This window comes from Puntigrus tetrazona, chromosome 14, assembly GCF_018831695.1.
Source record: "Puntigrus tetrazona isolate hp1 chromosome 14, ASM1883169v1, whole genome shotgun sequence".
Taxonomy (NCBI): Eukaryota; Metazoa; Chordata; class Actinopteri; order Cypriniformes; family Cyprinidae; genus Puntigrus; species Puntigrus tetrazona.
The window spans coordinates 2,655,353-2,669,473 of NC_056712.1; the positions used below are offsets into that span (position 1 = coordinate 2,655,353).

General features: G+C 35.6%; 1 protein-coding gene across 1 annotated transcript; it reads right to left on the reverse strand.

The window, feature by feature from the left end:
* Nucleotides 1–5,572: 5,572 nt before the first annotated feature.
* On the reverse strand, nt 5,573–12,536 carry wfs1b (Wolfram syndrome 1b (wolframin)). The gene is made up of 8 exons (XM_043257620.1): nt 12,357–12,536; nt 11,343–11,582; nt 10,547–10,623; nt 10,329–10,473; nt 10,038–10,211; nt 9,024–9,101; nt 8,774–8,928; nt 5,573–8,375 (listed from the first exon to the last, which is right to left on the reverse strand). Exons 2-8 carry the CDS (start codon nt 11,572–11,574, stop codon nt 6,543–6,545), a joined length of 2,694 nt encoding a protein of 897 aa, XP_043113555.1. The 5' UTR covers nt 11,575–11,582; nt 12,357–12,536; the 3' UTR covers nt 5,573–6,542.
* Between the last annotated feature and the right edge of the window lie 1,585 nt (nt 12,537–14,121).

Consider the following 14,121-nt stretch of genomic DNA (forward strand, 5'->3'; position numbering starts at 1 on the left):
ACTTGCATGTCATGTGACCATTAACCAAAATTAAAGAACTGTAAAACAAGTGTCATAAAATTATTATTTTTTAAATTACTTAAAATTTAAGATGTTCTTAAAGTAAATATTTTTAATATTTGAAACTTTGGGAAACCATCTTACACAAAAGTTTGGCCTATATAGACTTATTACCAAAAACGTATAATATTATACCGAAAGGTTAACAGCACAGAAGACCTACTACTTTCGCTCAGATTCTCAAGTGTGCATTCATGATTTTGGACCCACTGATGTGGTCTTTATCAGGATTAGGAAACACACTGCCCTATAGATAATTCTATAATAATAGTTTATTAGGACACATTTTTTTTTTAAAATGCAATATTAGAGTAAAAAAAAATAATAATTAAGACGTATTAAAAATGTGGGTGAGGGGAACTGCTTTTGATCAGTTCTATTCATGCACTGTTCCAGTTTGTATTATACCTGGTCGAATGCAATAGTTTTTTAGTGATAAAAAACTAACTGGACAATACTTACTGCATGTGTGATATTGCTTAATTAAATATTCATTTCCTTTGATGTTGACAACTGATTATTTGCTCATGCTGGAAATAATTTTGTAATAAGATCATGTGAGCTCATTTCATAGTTTTGAATTTTACCCAAAAGCCATTTCTTTTTGTTCTTTATTTTGGACAGCTAAAAGTTACATGTGGAGGAGCAATCACACATTTTTATTTTCTTCATCATCCTCAGTAGCCAATCATCATGCCCTGTCTGTAAACCCTCCCGTGAGACATCATTAAAACCCTGGCAACACAATGTGAATTTTAAGCACTGGTTTGAGGTTGAGACTTGCATGTTTTGCTATAAAATGTGTTATATTATAGAGATATTTGCTGCACACCAATTATATTGCAAATCCAGAAATGCAGTTCTCCTTTTTATTTAGCTTTTTTGTATTAGCTCTATTGTCTTAAACCTTATAACTTCGCATTTCATTACTTGTTTCACTCAAAGTTCAAAACCTGAGATTTGGACCAGGACTCTTTCTTGGACTCTGTAATGTGCATGCGAAAGCTACAGGCCAAAACAATAGTTTCATCTTTCTATATCTCTGTAATAATGAGGGTCAATTCATTGGTTAAGAAAGGCAAGGATGTTTTGGAATTAATTCACTTCATCTGTCAATGACTCAAACTGTGATTTGGCATTAGTGTTGTTTGCAAAATTCCACACAGAATTTAAAGTGCCAAACGTGACTTTATCTGCATGTCATGAAGAATTAAATCAAGTTATGTAGAGCAACATTACAAGTCACAGGTTGTTTTGGTTTGGAAAAATCTAACATTTGTGTGCATGTACATTTGTTGTGCCAAAATCTATACTATATGTGTTTATTTGAGACAAACAAAAAGAGTCAACTCTCAACAAAAAAGAAGTGACTTTAAATGACCTTGAAAAGTCATGTGCATGCTGTATGTTTATGCCAAAATGTTTTGGAAAGGAACTTGGGGAACATATTAGACATTGTCTGAAGGATCACAGAAGAATCATACCATATGAATTTATTCATTCCTTCAGGCATTTATGATTATAAACAACTGTGTGTTATAGATGATGTTGTAATTCTTGAAATCATAGGTCAGTTAAAGATAAATTATTGAGTGTTTTCAAAGATAAAGACCTGATGTTTTCATGACAGTGTTTTAAGTATAGTTTTTGTTTTTGCAGAAATTTTGAAAGAAGAACATACTGAATTAGTGAGTCACAGAAAAACAGATTCAAAGTTTTGTCTGCAGTACTGTTGAGTGGGACATGTTGACATTTTCTTCTTGTAAAATGGTTATCCGATAATCTGTGATGATGATTGGTCTTGTATGCTTTCTTTTTAATATTAATACTCACTTCATTTCAAATACATTCTATAGCACAAATAGAATTTGAAATCATCATGTATTTGTTTAATTATGAAATCATTTCAACTATTAATAAGGTTGTTGCAAACGTATGAATGAATGTGATCAGTTTTGAGATTAAGTAGCGATGGTGCATAGCTTTTGTGAAAAAGAATATTAGCCTCTGTTACTTGCTAACATGCTAAAAGATAAATGTATAAAGTTTTAAATTATTAATAATATTAAGCACTACAGATTTTCTAGAATTGCATTTTGTCAGCAGCTCAGTTTTGTTATGTTAAAAACAGTCACTGAAATCTGTACAAATCACTATTTAAGTACAAACACGATTTGACCAAACCTTTAAGCTGTGTCTTCTCTAAAGGACCTGGACCCCTATCAGTCACCTTAAAATAACATATCCACACGGTAGTAACTTAGGATGGTATTTGCCCAGTTATAAACCCACCTCTGTAAAGCTGTTTTGGTATACCTGATGGAAAGGTCTGTACTCATATGATCATAACATCTCACGTGTATCACTGTTTCCAAAGTCAGAATTGTGGCTCATTAGTTGAAGAAAGCCCGAACTTTGAGAAAGGGGTCAGTCCTGTCTCACGTGTGATCTTATAAAGCACGTGAGTGAGGCAGCATGAATTCACTTAACAAAGGTAAACTAAATGACTCAGGACACCTGACTAAAACAAAACCAAACCCCTTTTTTTAAATTCAAGATTGTACTTAGGACTAATTTTATATATTTGCATTCAGGTTTTTTTTTATGGTCCACGTGGTTTATATAGAAATTTTAATTGTCTATAAAGAAATTGTGCCAAACTCTACTTCCAAAAAACACTGGAAATGTGGGTCATGAGCCATTCGTGGAAACAGTGATTGACATAACAATTACACAAGTGTTTGCAAAGCCAGGGCTCCTGTCCAAAACCTTTTAATCTTTTAAATATGTTTTTTCTCTCTCTCTCTGTGCTTTGTTGTGTTTATACATTTTTTTCACCATCTTTCTTCAGAACAGCCTTTTTTCCTACTGGGATCTGCTATTGATAACCATTGGTAGAATGTAGTCGATGTAATTTAATATATTGTTTATCTAATATTTATTTCTCTATTTTAAAAGCTTGGATTGATACACAGAGGCAACGCACAAGCCATTCTTTACATATACATTACATATCATGTAGCATGAGTTTTGGGTTATCTGTTTGGTCAACCAGACACAAAGGGAAGGAGTGTTTGGGCCTTAGACATTCGAAGAGCAATAGCTTCACCGCTGCGTGACAAGCTGTCACAATCAGAAGGCTCCTTTAAATGCAGCCTTTAAATCAAATGTGTCCTCTTATTCGAGCAATGAAGAATACTATTGATAGATCCTTCACCAACTAGTTTGCCCCAGATTTCCTTGTGCACAGGTGGCGACAGGACTTTTTAAACAAAATTGCTAGTTTACACATTTAAAAGTATTAGGTTTCAACTTACTTGAAATCGAAGCATTCCAAATGGTGACTTAATGTTATTTTACTATTTGAGCAATAAGCCCTGCTTTACAGTGAATTTATAATAGCTAAGGGATGTTGTTACACATAACTTGAAGAGTCCAGTGTGCAAGAGAAGTCAGCTGCCCAATACATGTTCGAGCCCACTCCACTAGTCTGGTCTAAAAGTATGTTTTTTCAGAACATTCCAGGATTTATTTGGCAATTTACAATTCCCTTTCAATATTGTTCGGAATATCATTCCATACTACACTATTCAGGTGACTCTTCACAAAAACAATTTGTGTAGTACCTTTTTAAAACAGCACCAAACTACCACATGTCCTTGAAATGGTTTACTGTCAAAAAGTTTCCAGTGGATAATGAATTGAAATTTTTTTTTTGCTAAAGGCATATTCAGCACATTTTCCCCAAGTAAAAATGATCAAATATTAGACTATACTTTTCATTCAGACCATTCTGGCCAGGTTTAATTTTATATATATTATTTCATACCAAAATGGATTTAGTATCATCATATATAATCATTATAAAAACATTAACAGAACAGTATGATAAATGGTTTATTGTAGCAGGAGAAATCAATCCATTTGGATGTTATTTGCGGTTTAAACAGGTAATCCTTTACTTGAGCCAGTTCCATTGGTTTGTATAGTTTTCTATGTATCCTTAATGTTTTTTTTTCTTATAAAATCAGAAACTGATCCTGTATCACTGGCTTTCAAAAGTAAGCCACATGTCTGCCAGACACTGTAACTCGGCAAGTTACTCAGGAAAAGGAAGTCTGGAAAAAGTCGGTCTTTAAGCACGTCTATGGCTGACAAACCCAAGCTTCCAGGCAAGTTTAAGCAGGTCCTAGTTTATAAATACTATGCTAGTCTTTGTTCAAACTGTGTCACCAATTTTATAAATTGACAAAAATAACATAAAGGTCAAAAACAAAAATTGGTACCACTTCAGGAGTTTCAAAGTCATCATCAGATTGGTTAAATAATTTTGCGTTCCTTACGTTCCACCAGGAAACAAATGTGACAATGAGTGCTTATTAAGTTTAAATAAATGCTGGATTTTAAGTATGTGAAATATTAAAAGTTCATGGCATACAGTAGAATCTTGTGGGGACATTTCCGCACTACTAAACATGATGCAGCTCAAAACTAAATGTGATTAGTTGCTTTGCCTGTCAGTCATATGGCCATTTTGGCAATTATGCCAACAGTCTGAAGGTCAACTATCTAAAGGGCACACTCACTTTACACACATTTGGCGCCACCTATTGTTGCAGGTGTATAGTTAACATAGTCTTAAATTTGGAACAATGAGGTAATAGCAAAAACATACACATAAAACATACATGTATATCCTACACCCAGTTTTTACAAAAACTGTAGAACTAAAAAAGACAATAATTTTTTGCTTGCTTTTTCTCTTTATAGGAAACTACCACCCCTATTTTCTTGTGCAGAAATAATAATAATATTAATAATAAATAATTTCAACCCACTAGAAGACAGCATAGTGAATCCCTGCCATACTTGTTACATTTTAAACCTGATGTTTATTAGATGAAAATACACTTTCCAAACACTCTTAAATACATTCAGTCTAAAATGTTGCAGGGTTGAGTTCCTGTTTCAAGCAGAGGTAACAGATTTCAGAGGTAACTGGCTTTCACCAGTGCATTCGAGTGTCAGTTGATACAATTATTCTGCCATCTAATGGTTGTAATGTTCATAATTATCTGAAATTCTCTTTGTTCTTTATAATGCATAAAACTAGATTTTCACATTCTCTGAAGAATGAGTTGTACATCCAAAAAATGCTGACATGATACCAGCTTGTTATGTAATTGCTATGATATTGTTTTTTAACTGTTAAGTGTTGTTGTTTTGTTGCAAACCAAACATGCCAACCCACACGTCTATAAAATAAGGTGGAGTATTTACTGAATTATAGCAGGACAGAAAGGAAAACACAGACAATGTATTTCAGTAAATGAGATGGGTAATGAAAGGGAACAAAATCGATATGCGGACATGTGTGGGTGGCTTCTCTTTGGTTATATAGGAATGATAAATGTGAGTGGCACTTAAGTATTGACTGTTATATAATTTACATATTTATAGTACTGCAAATAAAATTCATGATTTTTCACACAGGACAAATTCAGTCACTACATAACGCATACAGTGTTTTAATATTGTGCAACGTACTGGTCAGATTGTACCTTCAATGCAGCCACAAACTATCAAACATTTTTTCAGCAATGTTTAAGGTTTGAAATGTCTACTAAAATCTCAAATAGATCATATTATTATTATATATGACAATAATAATCCCAAGCTTATAGAAAACAAAAACATCTGTAGGCATGTCTAAGAAAAACCTCTATTTAACTGTACAGTATTTTCACAGAAAAATTGTTAATCATTTTTATTTTTGTTCTATATGCCCTAAAATGTAAGTTACCTAAATCTTCAAAAGATACTTTTGAACCAATCTAAGGCATAATAACAATGAAACAGGCACACACATGCACACACCCAAATAGTAATGAATACAGTAACTAAATTAAATATAATAATCAAACATTCAAAAGCCCTATAATCAGTAAAATGAAATGTACAGTAACCTCTTACTGTAGAAAATCTGAGTCCAGATGCACTGGTTTTTGGAAATTTAGGCATGGCTTTTAATGACCCCATGATATGCATATTCATATTCCTAAACTTTTTATTCAATAGTTAAAGGGGAATTAAATAATTCAGGGACTGTAGTGGTATTTTATTTGGTTTCTGTAGCACTGGGGTGTCCAAGTCTGCTTCTGGAGCACAACTTTTATGCTTTAACCCTAATTAAAGACCCCTGACCCAGCTAATGAAGGTCTTCAAGATTGTAAGAAACAAGGCAGTTGTGTTGGAGTAGGCTCCGTATGACTGTGGCCCTCCAGAAACACAAATGGACACCTCTGCTGTGGGTGCTACAGAATGCCATTCACATTCATACTTGGAACAGACAAAACAAGATGACAGCGCTCCTGGCGTTTTAATAGTGCTTTTATCAGAAGCACTTTATCAATATCAATAGTCTAATTGTACTTTGAATTCAGTCTAATACTGTAGTGTATGCCAATGGTCAAAAACTAGCTTCACACAGATAATTCTGTAGTAGATACAGTACCCTCCACCTCAGCTGATAGCAGAGGGTGGAACAGGAAATTGAAGGCGAACGCAAAGGCGTTTCTGGCGTTAATCCTCCAGTCCTGCTCGATCTTGACCTGTCGTTGAATTGGTACAAGGGGTGAGACACATGTCTTGCAGCGCAAGGCTTTGAGCTCAAACACTGGCCATTTGCTGCCTAGTCTTCCCTCAAGTACTGTGCTGAACTCCACCACGCTACCTGAGCTAAGTGCAAGTAGGACACGGCGAAATTCGTTACTAGCCCGTAGCACAATGTCTTTGGTAGCATCATCAAAATCTTGTGCACCGTTGCGCCCCTTCTGCGGCATTCCCATAGTTACCTCAAACTTATAGTAGTCAAAACGTTTTACATGGCACTTGTGCTTTGCAAGTGCCTTGAGTTGACACAGTGGTTCAGCAGGTCCTGTCTGGGTCTCTTCGCAAGCAGGATACTCCTCACCATATAGACATCGGACCCAGTCCGCTATAAAGACGGGCAGAAGGTTGATGACAGCTTGCACGCCGTTCTCAATCTCAGTGACACGAACATACTTAAAGCGGCCCTCCCACGTCACGCGGTGTCCCTCTAAGTGGCTGCAGAGGATCTGGGCATGTGCCATGTTGCGCTCCTTCCAAGCACGAGGACCGCACAGGTCACTGTACTCCTGCCAAGTCAGGGTAGAGTTGTACACCTTCATTCCCTCCGAACGATACACGTAGAACCAGCTAAAGAGCACCAGCGCTGAAATCCACACAAGGATCAACTTGACCACACTGCTATGCCGCAAAGAGCGCAGCACTGCCAAGGGCGACACGCTAAAACGTGTCCACCAACGCAGTAGGACAGGCAGCACGCAAATGCACAACGTTACGACCATTTTGGTCAATTCCAGTGAGAGAAACCACTGCAATAGTTGCACCAGCATTACGGCTGCTAATGCCAATGATAACACCGGCAAAGCAAAGAAAAAAAGGAGGTAACCCACAGCTGTGCGCATAAGCCCCAATGCAGTGGACTCATGCAAAAGTGTCACAGACAGTTCACACCAGATGAAGCACACCAAGTAGGGTAGCAGCACACAATATGTCCCACGTGCACCACCTGCTGTGGCCATCCGTGAACACAGGTAGAGGAGGTAGAGATACAGAAAACAAGGCACTCCCACATGCAGTACCAACTGATCACCAAGGTGCATGCTGAACCAAGCACCACCAACTATACGACCCACCCAGCCTCCCAGCAAATGATTCATGAACGCAGAAATGGTGGAGGCAACTTGGGAGAGCAGAGCAAATTTGGCATGCTGCTGCGCTGTTGGTCGCAAGCTTAAATAGCTGCTTACAGTGAAAAAGACTGCAACTGTAGCTAGTTCCGAACATGGCAACCAGGACTTATCTGCCACAGGGAACGAAAGAATGAGGAAAAGTGCAGAAAGAAGGAAGTACAGATATGGCTCAAGGTGGTTCCATGTGAAGTTGGACTCTGCCTGCTCAAGGTCGATCCCTGGCTCAAAATGAGACAACATGGCTGTCAGCGATCGAAAGTTCTCCCATGCCTTACTGTTCTGGAAGACTCGGAGAGTGCAGATGACCATTGACACGAAGGAGAGGTAGAATATAATAAGGGGAATGACAAGGACAAAGAACTCAAGGGTTAGGTTGGAGATGATGAAGAAGAAGATGAGGGCATTGATGTGATGAGTAGGTATGAGGGCACTAATCCACTGCATGCCAGCACGTGACGCCCAGTCAATCAACACTTCTTTCACCTCCATCACTGCATGTAGGGGAAATTTCAACACCTGTGGGAATGAAGAAAATTATTTGTTTAGCTAAGAATATTTTTAGTACACTATAACATTGCCAGTTTCTTAAAACATAGTGAGCTGCTTAACTAAATAGCAGAGATGCCAACTGTCAGAAATATTAAGAATTTGTCATTAAAGGAATAGTCCACCAAAAATAAACATGTCAATATCTTCCAGATGGAGAATTCCAAATATCATGTATATGTGGCCTACTTTTAGATAACAACTTACAATGTTACAATGTACAATGTATATTTGATCACTGTTAAATAAAATGCATTGCTAATGATTGTATAAGAAGTGTTTTCTACAGCTGGTCATGTAGGCAGTACACAATGAGTCAGCTCGCCAAGTTTTCACACACATAGATTTAAGCAGAAATGTAATAACACCTTCTGATGCAAAGGCAGTTCATCTGGGTTCTTTACTGGCCCTTCATCATCATCATCATCACCTGTAACCCCTTCCATGGCAGGAGTTGGGGAAATGCCCTCAGCATACTGTTTAGTATTCTCAACAAACTTTTCTACACCAATATAATCAATCCCTGCCAGAGAACAGACACATAAATTCAGAATAATATCACATATGCAATTAAAGTCTAATAAAAAAGAATAACACTAAGAAAGATAATGCATTCACCATCTCTTGAGACCAAACTCTCTAAAACTTTTCTTTGTTTCTGTGTCGGGGTTGAGAGAGGGCTGCTGGGAGCACCATCTAGAGGATAAGGAGGACACACAAGCATGTTAAATGTTTTGAAGATAAACAACACTGACAAACATATTGGGACACCTCCTTCTAATGCACAGGTTTGACTACTTTAGTCATTTTAATGAGTACAAATCTTAATGTTTAAGCATATAATTACATTCTAGGGAGTGCTTTGAACAATTTGAACAGGACTAATGTTAAATCTAACATGACAATGCCTATAAGGCAAAAAGAAATTATTGATTTCATGAGTGTGGAAGAACTTCACTGGTCTGCAGAAAGCCAAGTCCTAATTCCAATTAAAATCTTCTGGTGTGACTTTAAATGCAGACCTCCAGCCAAAAACTCATCACTATAGCTTTAACATATGGGTTCAGCCATTTTAGACACTTCCAAAATTGTTGCAACAGAGATGGAAATACAATTTTTAAGTACATTAATTATGTTTCCATCTTTCTTGTCACAGTTTTGGAAGTGCTTTTTCTGTTCTAAAGAAGAAGGTGTCCCAATACTTCCATATAGTATGTACATGAACAATTCATTGGTTAGGACTTTACTTTCTGCAGACCAGTCTAGTTGAACCTTGCCTTATACATAGATGCATTGTCATGTTAGAATAGAAAAGCATGTCCAAAATGTTGCTATAAAATTAAAAGCACACAATTATCCAGAACAGCATTATATGCTTAAGATTAGTATGCATGAAAATTAATAAAATAGTCAAAACTTTTATTAGAAGGCTGTGTCCCAATACTTTTGGCAAGATATTGTATTTATAGTTGACACTATTGATTTAGAGAAAATAAATGTATGAATATTCTTCATTATTAAGTTATAAATTCTAACAGCATACAGGTAAGGGACATCACAACAATATTGAAAGAAAATGACAGAGCATTGTCCAAACTGGTTGATCACAACAACAGATTGCTGATGCTTCACCTATCTCGGTGTTGAGCTGGCTCACATTTTCCAGAAGTTCAGCAGCAGTGATATTTTTCTTCCTCTCTGGATTGAGTTTCCAGTACATTAACAGAGCTGCTTTCCTTACACTGCGCTGAAAACGAGATTCACATGCCAGGGAACACACCTCTTCTCTGTTCTCAGCTGTGATGCCTGCCACAACACACACACACACACGCACACACATATATTAATCCATGATTAATTTGCTACAGGCAAAGGGATGTCATATCTTTATAATCTAGATATCATAATAAGCATCTGCTTTACCCCTTCTGTCATGCAGGCAGCGCTGTAGCAGTTTCACTGCATCTTTCCGTCCATTTTTTGCTGCCTGAAGCAGCCATGTAACAGCAGTAACAGAATTCACTTCCTCATCTTCTTGTTCTGCTAATTTCAAGTAATATCTGCCAATCTGTCCAAAAAACACAGTGTAAGTTTTTTTCTAATTACTATAAAAATATGTAGCATGTTTGTTGCATTCAGACCTCTGTCTGTGCTTTGTTGTCTCCCTTCTTTGCCCTCTGTTTAAGATCTTCAATGCTCAGTTCCTCTGGAATTTCCCCTAGACAATGAGAAGCAGCACACATATGAATAGCCTCAAATCACAATTATGCTGTCACAACAAATATGTATAGTGGCAAAGCAATCCAGTTCATACTAAAGATGTCCACACAGCAGATTTTTACACACATTTGTTTTTTAAATCCGACCTTTATGACCTAAACCCACTTATTTGCAACTGTTTGCAAAGCAGATTGGTGTGTTCAGGCAGGTGTGTTATGTCTTTGTATACTACATTTTCTTGGTAGTTAAAAGCTGAAAACATAAAGAAGAAAACATTATGACAACATATCAGTGCTTTTCATATGGCAACTGAATCTTGCATTGCACTATTTATGACTACATTTTGTGCATGTCAGCATTATTGTAGTATTATTTATAAACATTGTAGTTTTTATAAATATTTTAAATTAGCTTAAGTTTTAGTAATTAACAATATTATTTACATTTTTAGCATTATTAGATTTATTGATCAGTCTTAGTAATTTGATTGGACATGGTGACATTTTAATTGTACATTTGTAGAGTCTTTCAACTAATCTTTATAATTATTTTTTTTAATTTCAGCTTTATTTCAATTCCTTTTTTTTCAGTTAATGTTACTGGTGAGTGTGTAATTTTAGATCTGAACTCATGAGTCAATGCTTACTGAATGCTTAAAGAACTTGGGGAATACCAGCATGGGAGTATGTGACATCTGAGAATAAAATAAATCTGTACCCTGTAGAGGAAAAGATGATTGTCCTGGAAAGGCATTGTGGGAATTGCTGGTTGCATTCAGCTGGGATCGACCTGTCTGTGAAGCATGTTGGAGGGTTGAAGTCATTGTTGAAGGAGACGGGCTAGGCATTGAAGAAGACACTGGTTGAACACTGTGCCCAGATGCAGAGAAAGCTGTGGGGGCAGGGGATGCTGGGGGTGGCATTGAAGTTTCAAGAAGTGAGCCATCCATTTCTAAGCCTAAAACAGACAGACACAAGATTTGTGATAAATGCTTTTATAATAAAAAATAATGCTAAAATAATAAAAGTTAACTTTTCACTGCTGTATTTTATACATCATAATCCTAAAGCCCTACTTTTCCTTTGTAGCTAATTCAGCGGCCATAATAGACAGGAGGAAATGTGACACAACACATAAAGTAATAAATAATGAAAAATATACTTTAAAAAAACACCATAAAACATTACATTACGTCTTTATTGGTATTGTAAGTGAATATTTTAAGACCCAAAAGAAGGTTGTATTACATAAATAGCATATGCACATCGCATATTCACAAAAGCATATTAACATAAGCACACACACACACACACACACACACACACACACACACATTCTGAAAGAGTTTTAGGGAGACCCCCCTCGAATATACAATTACTTTACAATAGTTAAAACAACTACTACTTAATATCATAGAAACTACATAACAAAAGTTAATTACAGTGTATTTATATTACAGTGCACCACTCAAAAAGGCTGAGCTGTCATTTTGTTATTGCTCAGCTGTGTCACCTTCACTGCTACTGACCGGCAGAACAGAAAGTAAAGTTACACTCAAGCAAACAATAATCAACAAGTACGGAGGAACAAAGAGAAACACCTCCGATCATTTCCAAACGCGTAAACTGTTAATTTTTCCGCTGTGTCTTTAAATGCTCTTCGCAGACATAAATACAATGCATAAGCGAGTCTTCAATCATCGACTGCATTTCTGTCGCTTATTTTTCTTACCTGTGCTTTCTCTATCACTCCATCATACGTACGACAGAGCTGTCAGCACAACCCTTGTTACTTTAGTCCTTTCGGACACTAGACACAGTGTAACTAAAGTCAGTGATAAACACAAAGCGGACAGAGCAGAGGCCCATCCAGCGTCCAGATGCTGCTCACTAAATAAACCCTCCCCCACTGAATGACTGGAGAGGAATGTTGACATTGTACTATTCAAGTTCCTGTTGCTGCCTCCCTAGATTTTCAAAATAAAAGACGAAAAAATAAAATAAAATAATAAAATAAAATAAAACATTTCTATTTGTCTAATTTTAAGACAACATGTAAATGAAAACTGATCTCGTAATAAGCAGATTTAAATCATTTTTGTTAACAATCGCCACTATATGTGATAAATTAAGCATTCGTGAATTTTAAATATGATAGATAGGAAATAAGATGCAGATTTGTTTTTCTTTCTTTACTAAGAAAGTCTAAAGACGTGAAATCAATAAAAGCATGTTGTTCATTCCCAAATCATTCCCTCACTCCCATATGATTGTAAAGTGCTTTGGGTGTAGAGCAAGACACAATAAAGTGCTACATACATTCCTGTTTTATTAATTTGTTCATAATTATTTCAATTCAATTCAAATTAAAATTTCAACTCATCATGATACTATGAAATGTGTAACAGTCTCTTTGGATAAATGTTTTTTTTTTTTTTTTTTTTTCACTTCCAGTGATATGGAAAACATTGTGATTGTTCTCTCTGGTCTAAATGAAGAAAATGGTGTGTATTGATCAAGGAACATCATATTGTCATTAAATGGGGAAAGGAAACGTAGTCTGTCTAGCAGGTAGGAAAACATATGTGAACATAGGAAAACAGCAGGATACTACAACTAGTTATTTCCAAATACAGCAAAATTATCAATTTATAATTTAGCTATTTAAAGCTTGACGCAAGCAAAAATATTCACAAGACCTTTAATAGAGTCTCATACATACTGAGAAATATAATGTTCCCTGCAAGTTTGCTTGATCAGTAACAAAAATGAGCTTACTCAGGAAAATAATTTATTTCTATTTCTTTTTTTTCTTTTTCTTTTTCTTTCTTTCTTTCTTTTTTTTGAGAATCAAACGTGAATTCTGTTTTTATGTGTACATTTTTTTAATGTTGTTCAACCCAAACACCCCCAAAATTTTTTAAACATGACCTGAAGTGCAATGCAATTCAGTGTAATAGGCTTTTAAAGGAACAGAGCATAAATATTATTTCAATTTATCAATTCAATTTATTATTCAATTTAATTTTTTCAATACATGAAAGGAAATGTAATATTTTGAATGGAAAAATAATACGTTTTTAAAATAAAATAGTGAATGCATAAATATCAGAAAGAAAGAAAAAAAATTATTGTGTCTTGCATTCCATTCTGTTCATACATATATTGTTTTTTTATTTGCTTGATTTGAGCTGAACAGACCAGCTTACCACCAGGTGTTATAAAAACCTTTGCATAAACCCATACAGCACTGATGCAATCAGTGGATTGACAGCTTTAGTAAAAAGAAAAAAAACTAGCAGCAGCATTATTTCATAAATGTACATACTGTTCCAATACATACAACCCTAAAACTCACCATAAGAAGATGGCATTGTGCTTTTTATGTCAACCACAGGAAACATAATTTTCTATTACTATTTTACATTTTAAAAAGTATAATAGTAAAATAATCAAAACACAAATGTAACACAAATAAAGGTTTACACTTTCTTGTA

What these genes read in the sequence shown, in the direction of transcription:
- wfs1b (XM_043257620.1), bottom strand. Translation starts at nt 11,574, where the DNA reads ATGGATGGCTCACTTCTTGAAACTTCAATGCCACCCCCAGCATCCCCT. An exon ending in ACAACAAAGCACAGACAGAG is followed by an intron (nt 10,474 to 10,546) that starts GTCTGAATGCAA and finishes TTTTTTGGACAG; the next exon opens with ATTGGCAGATATTACTTGAA. An exon ending in CTGCCTGCATGACAGAAGGG is followed by an intron (nt 10,212 to 10,328) that starts GTAAAGCAGATG and finishes GTGTTGTGGCAG; the next exon opens with GCATCACAGCTGAGAACAGA.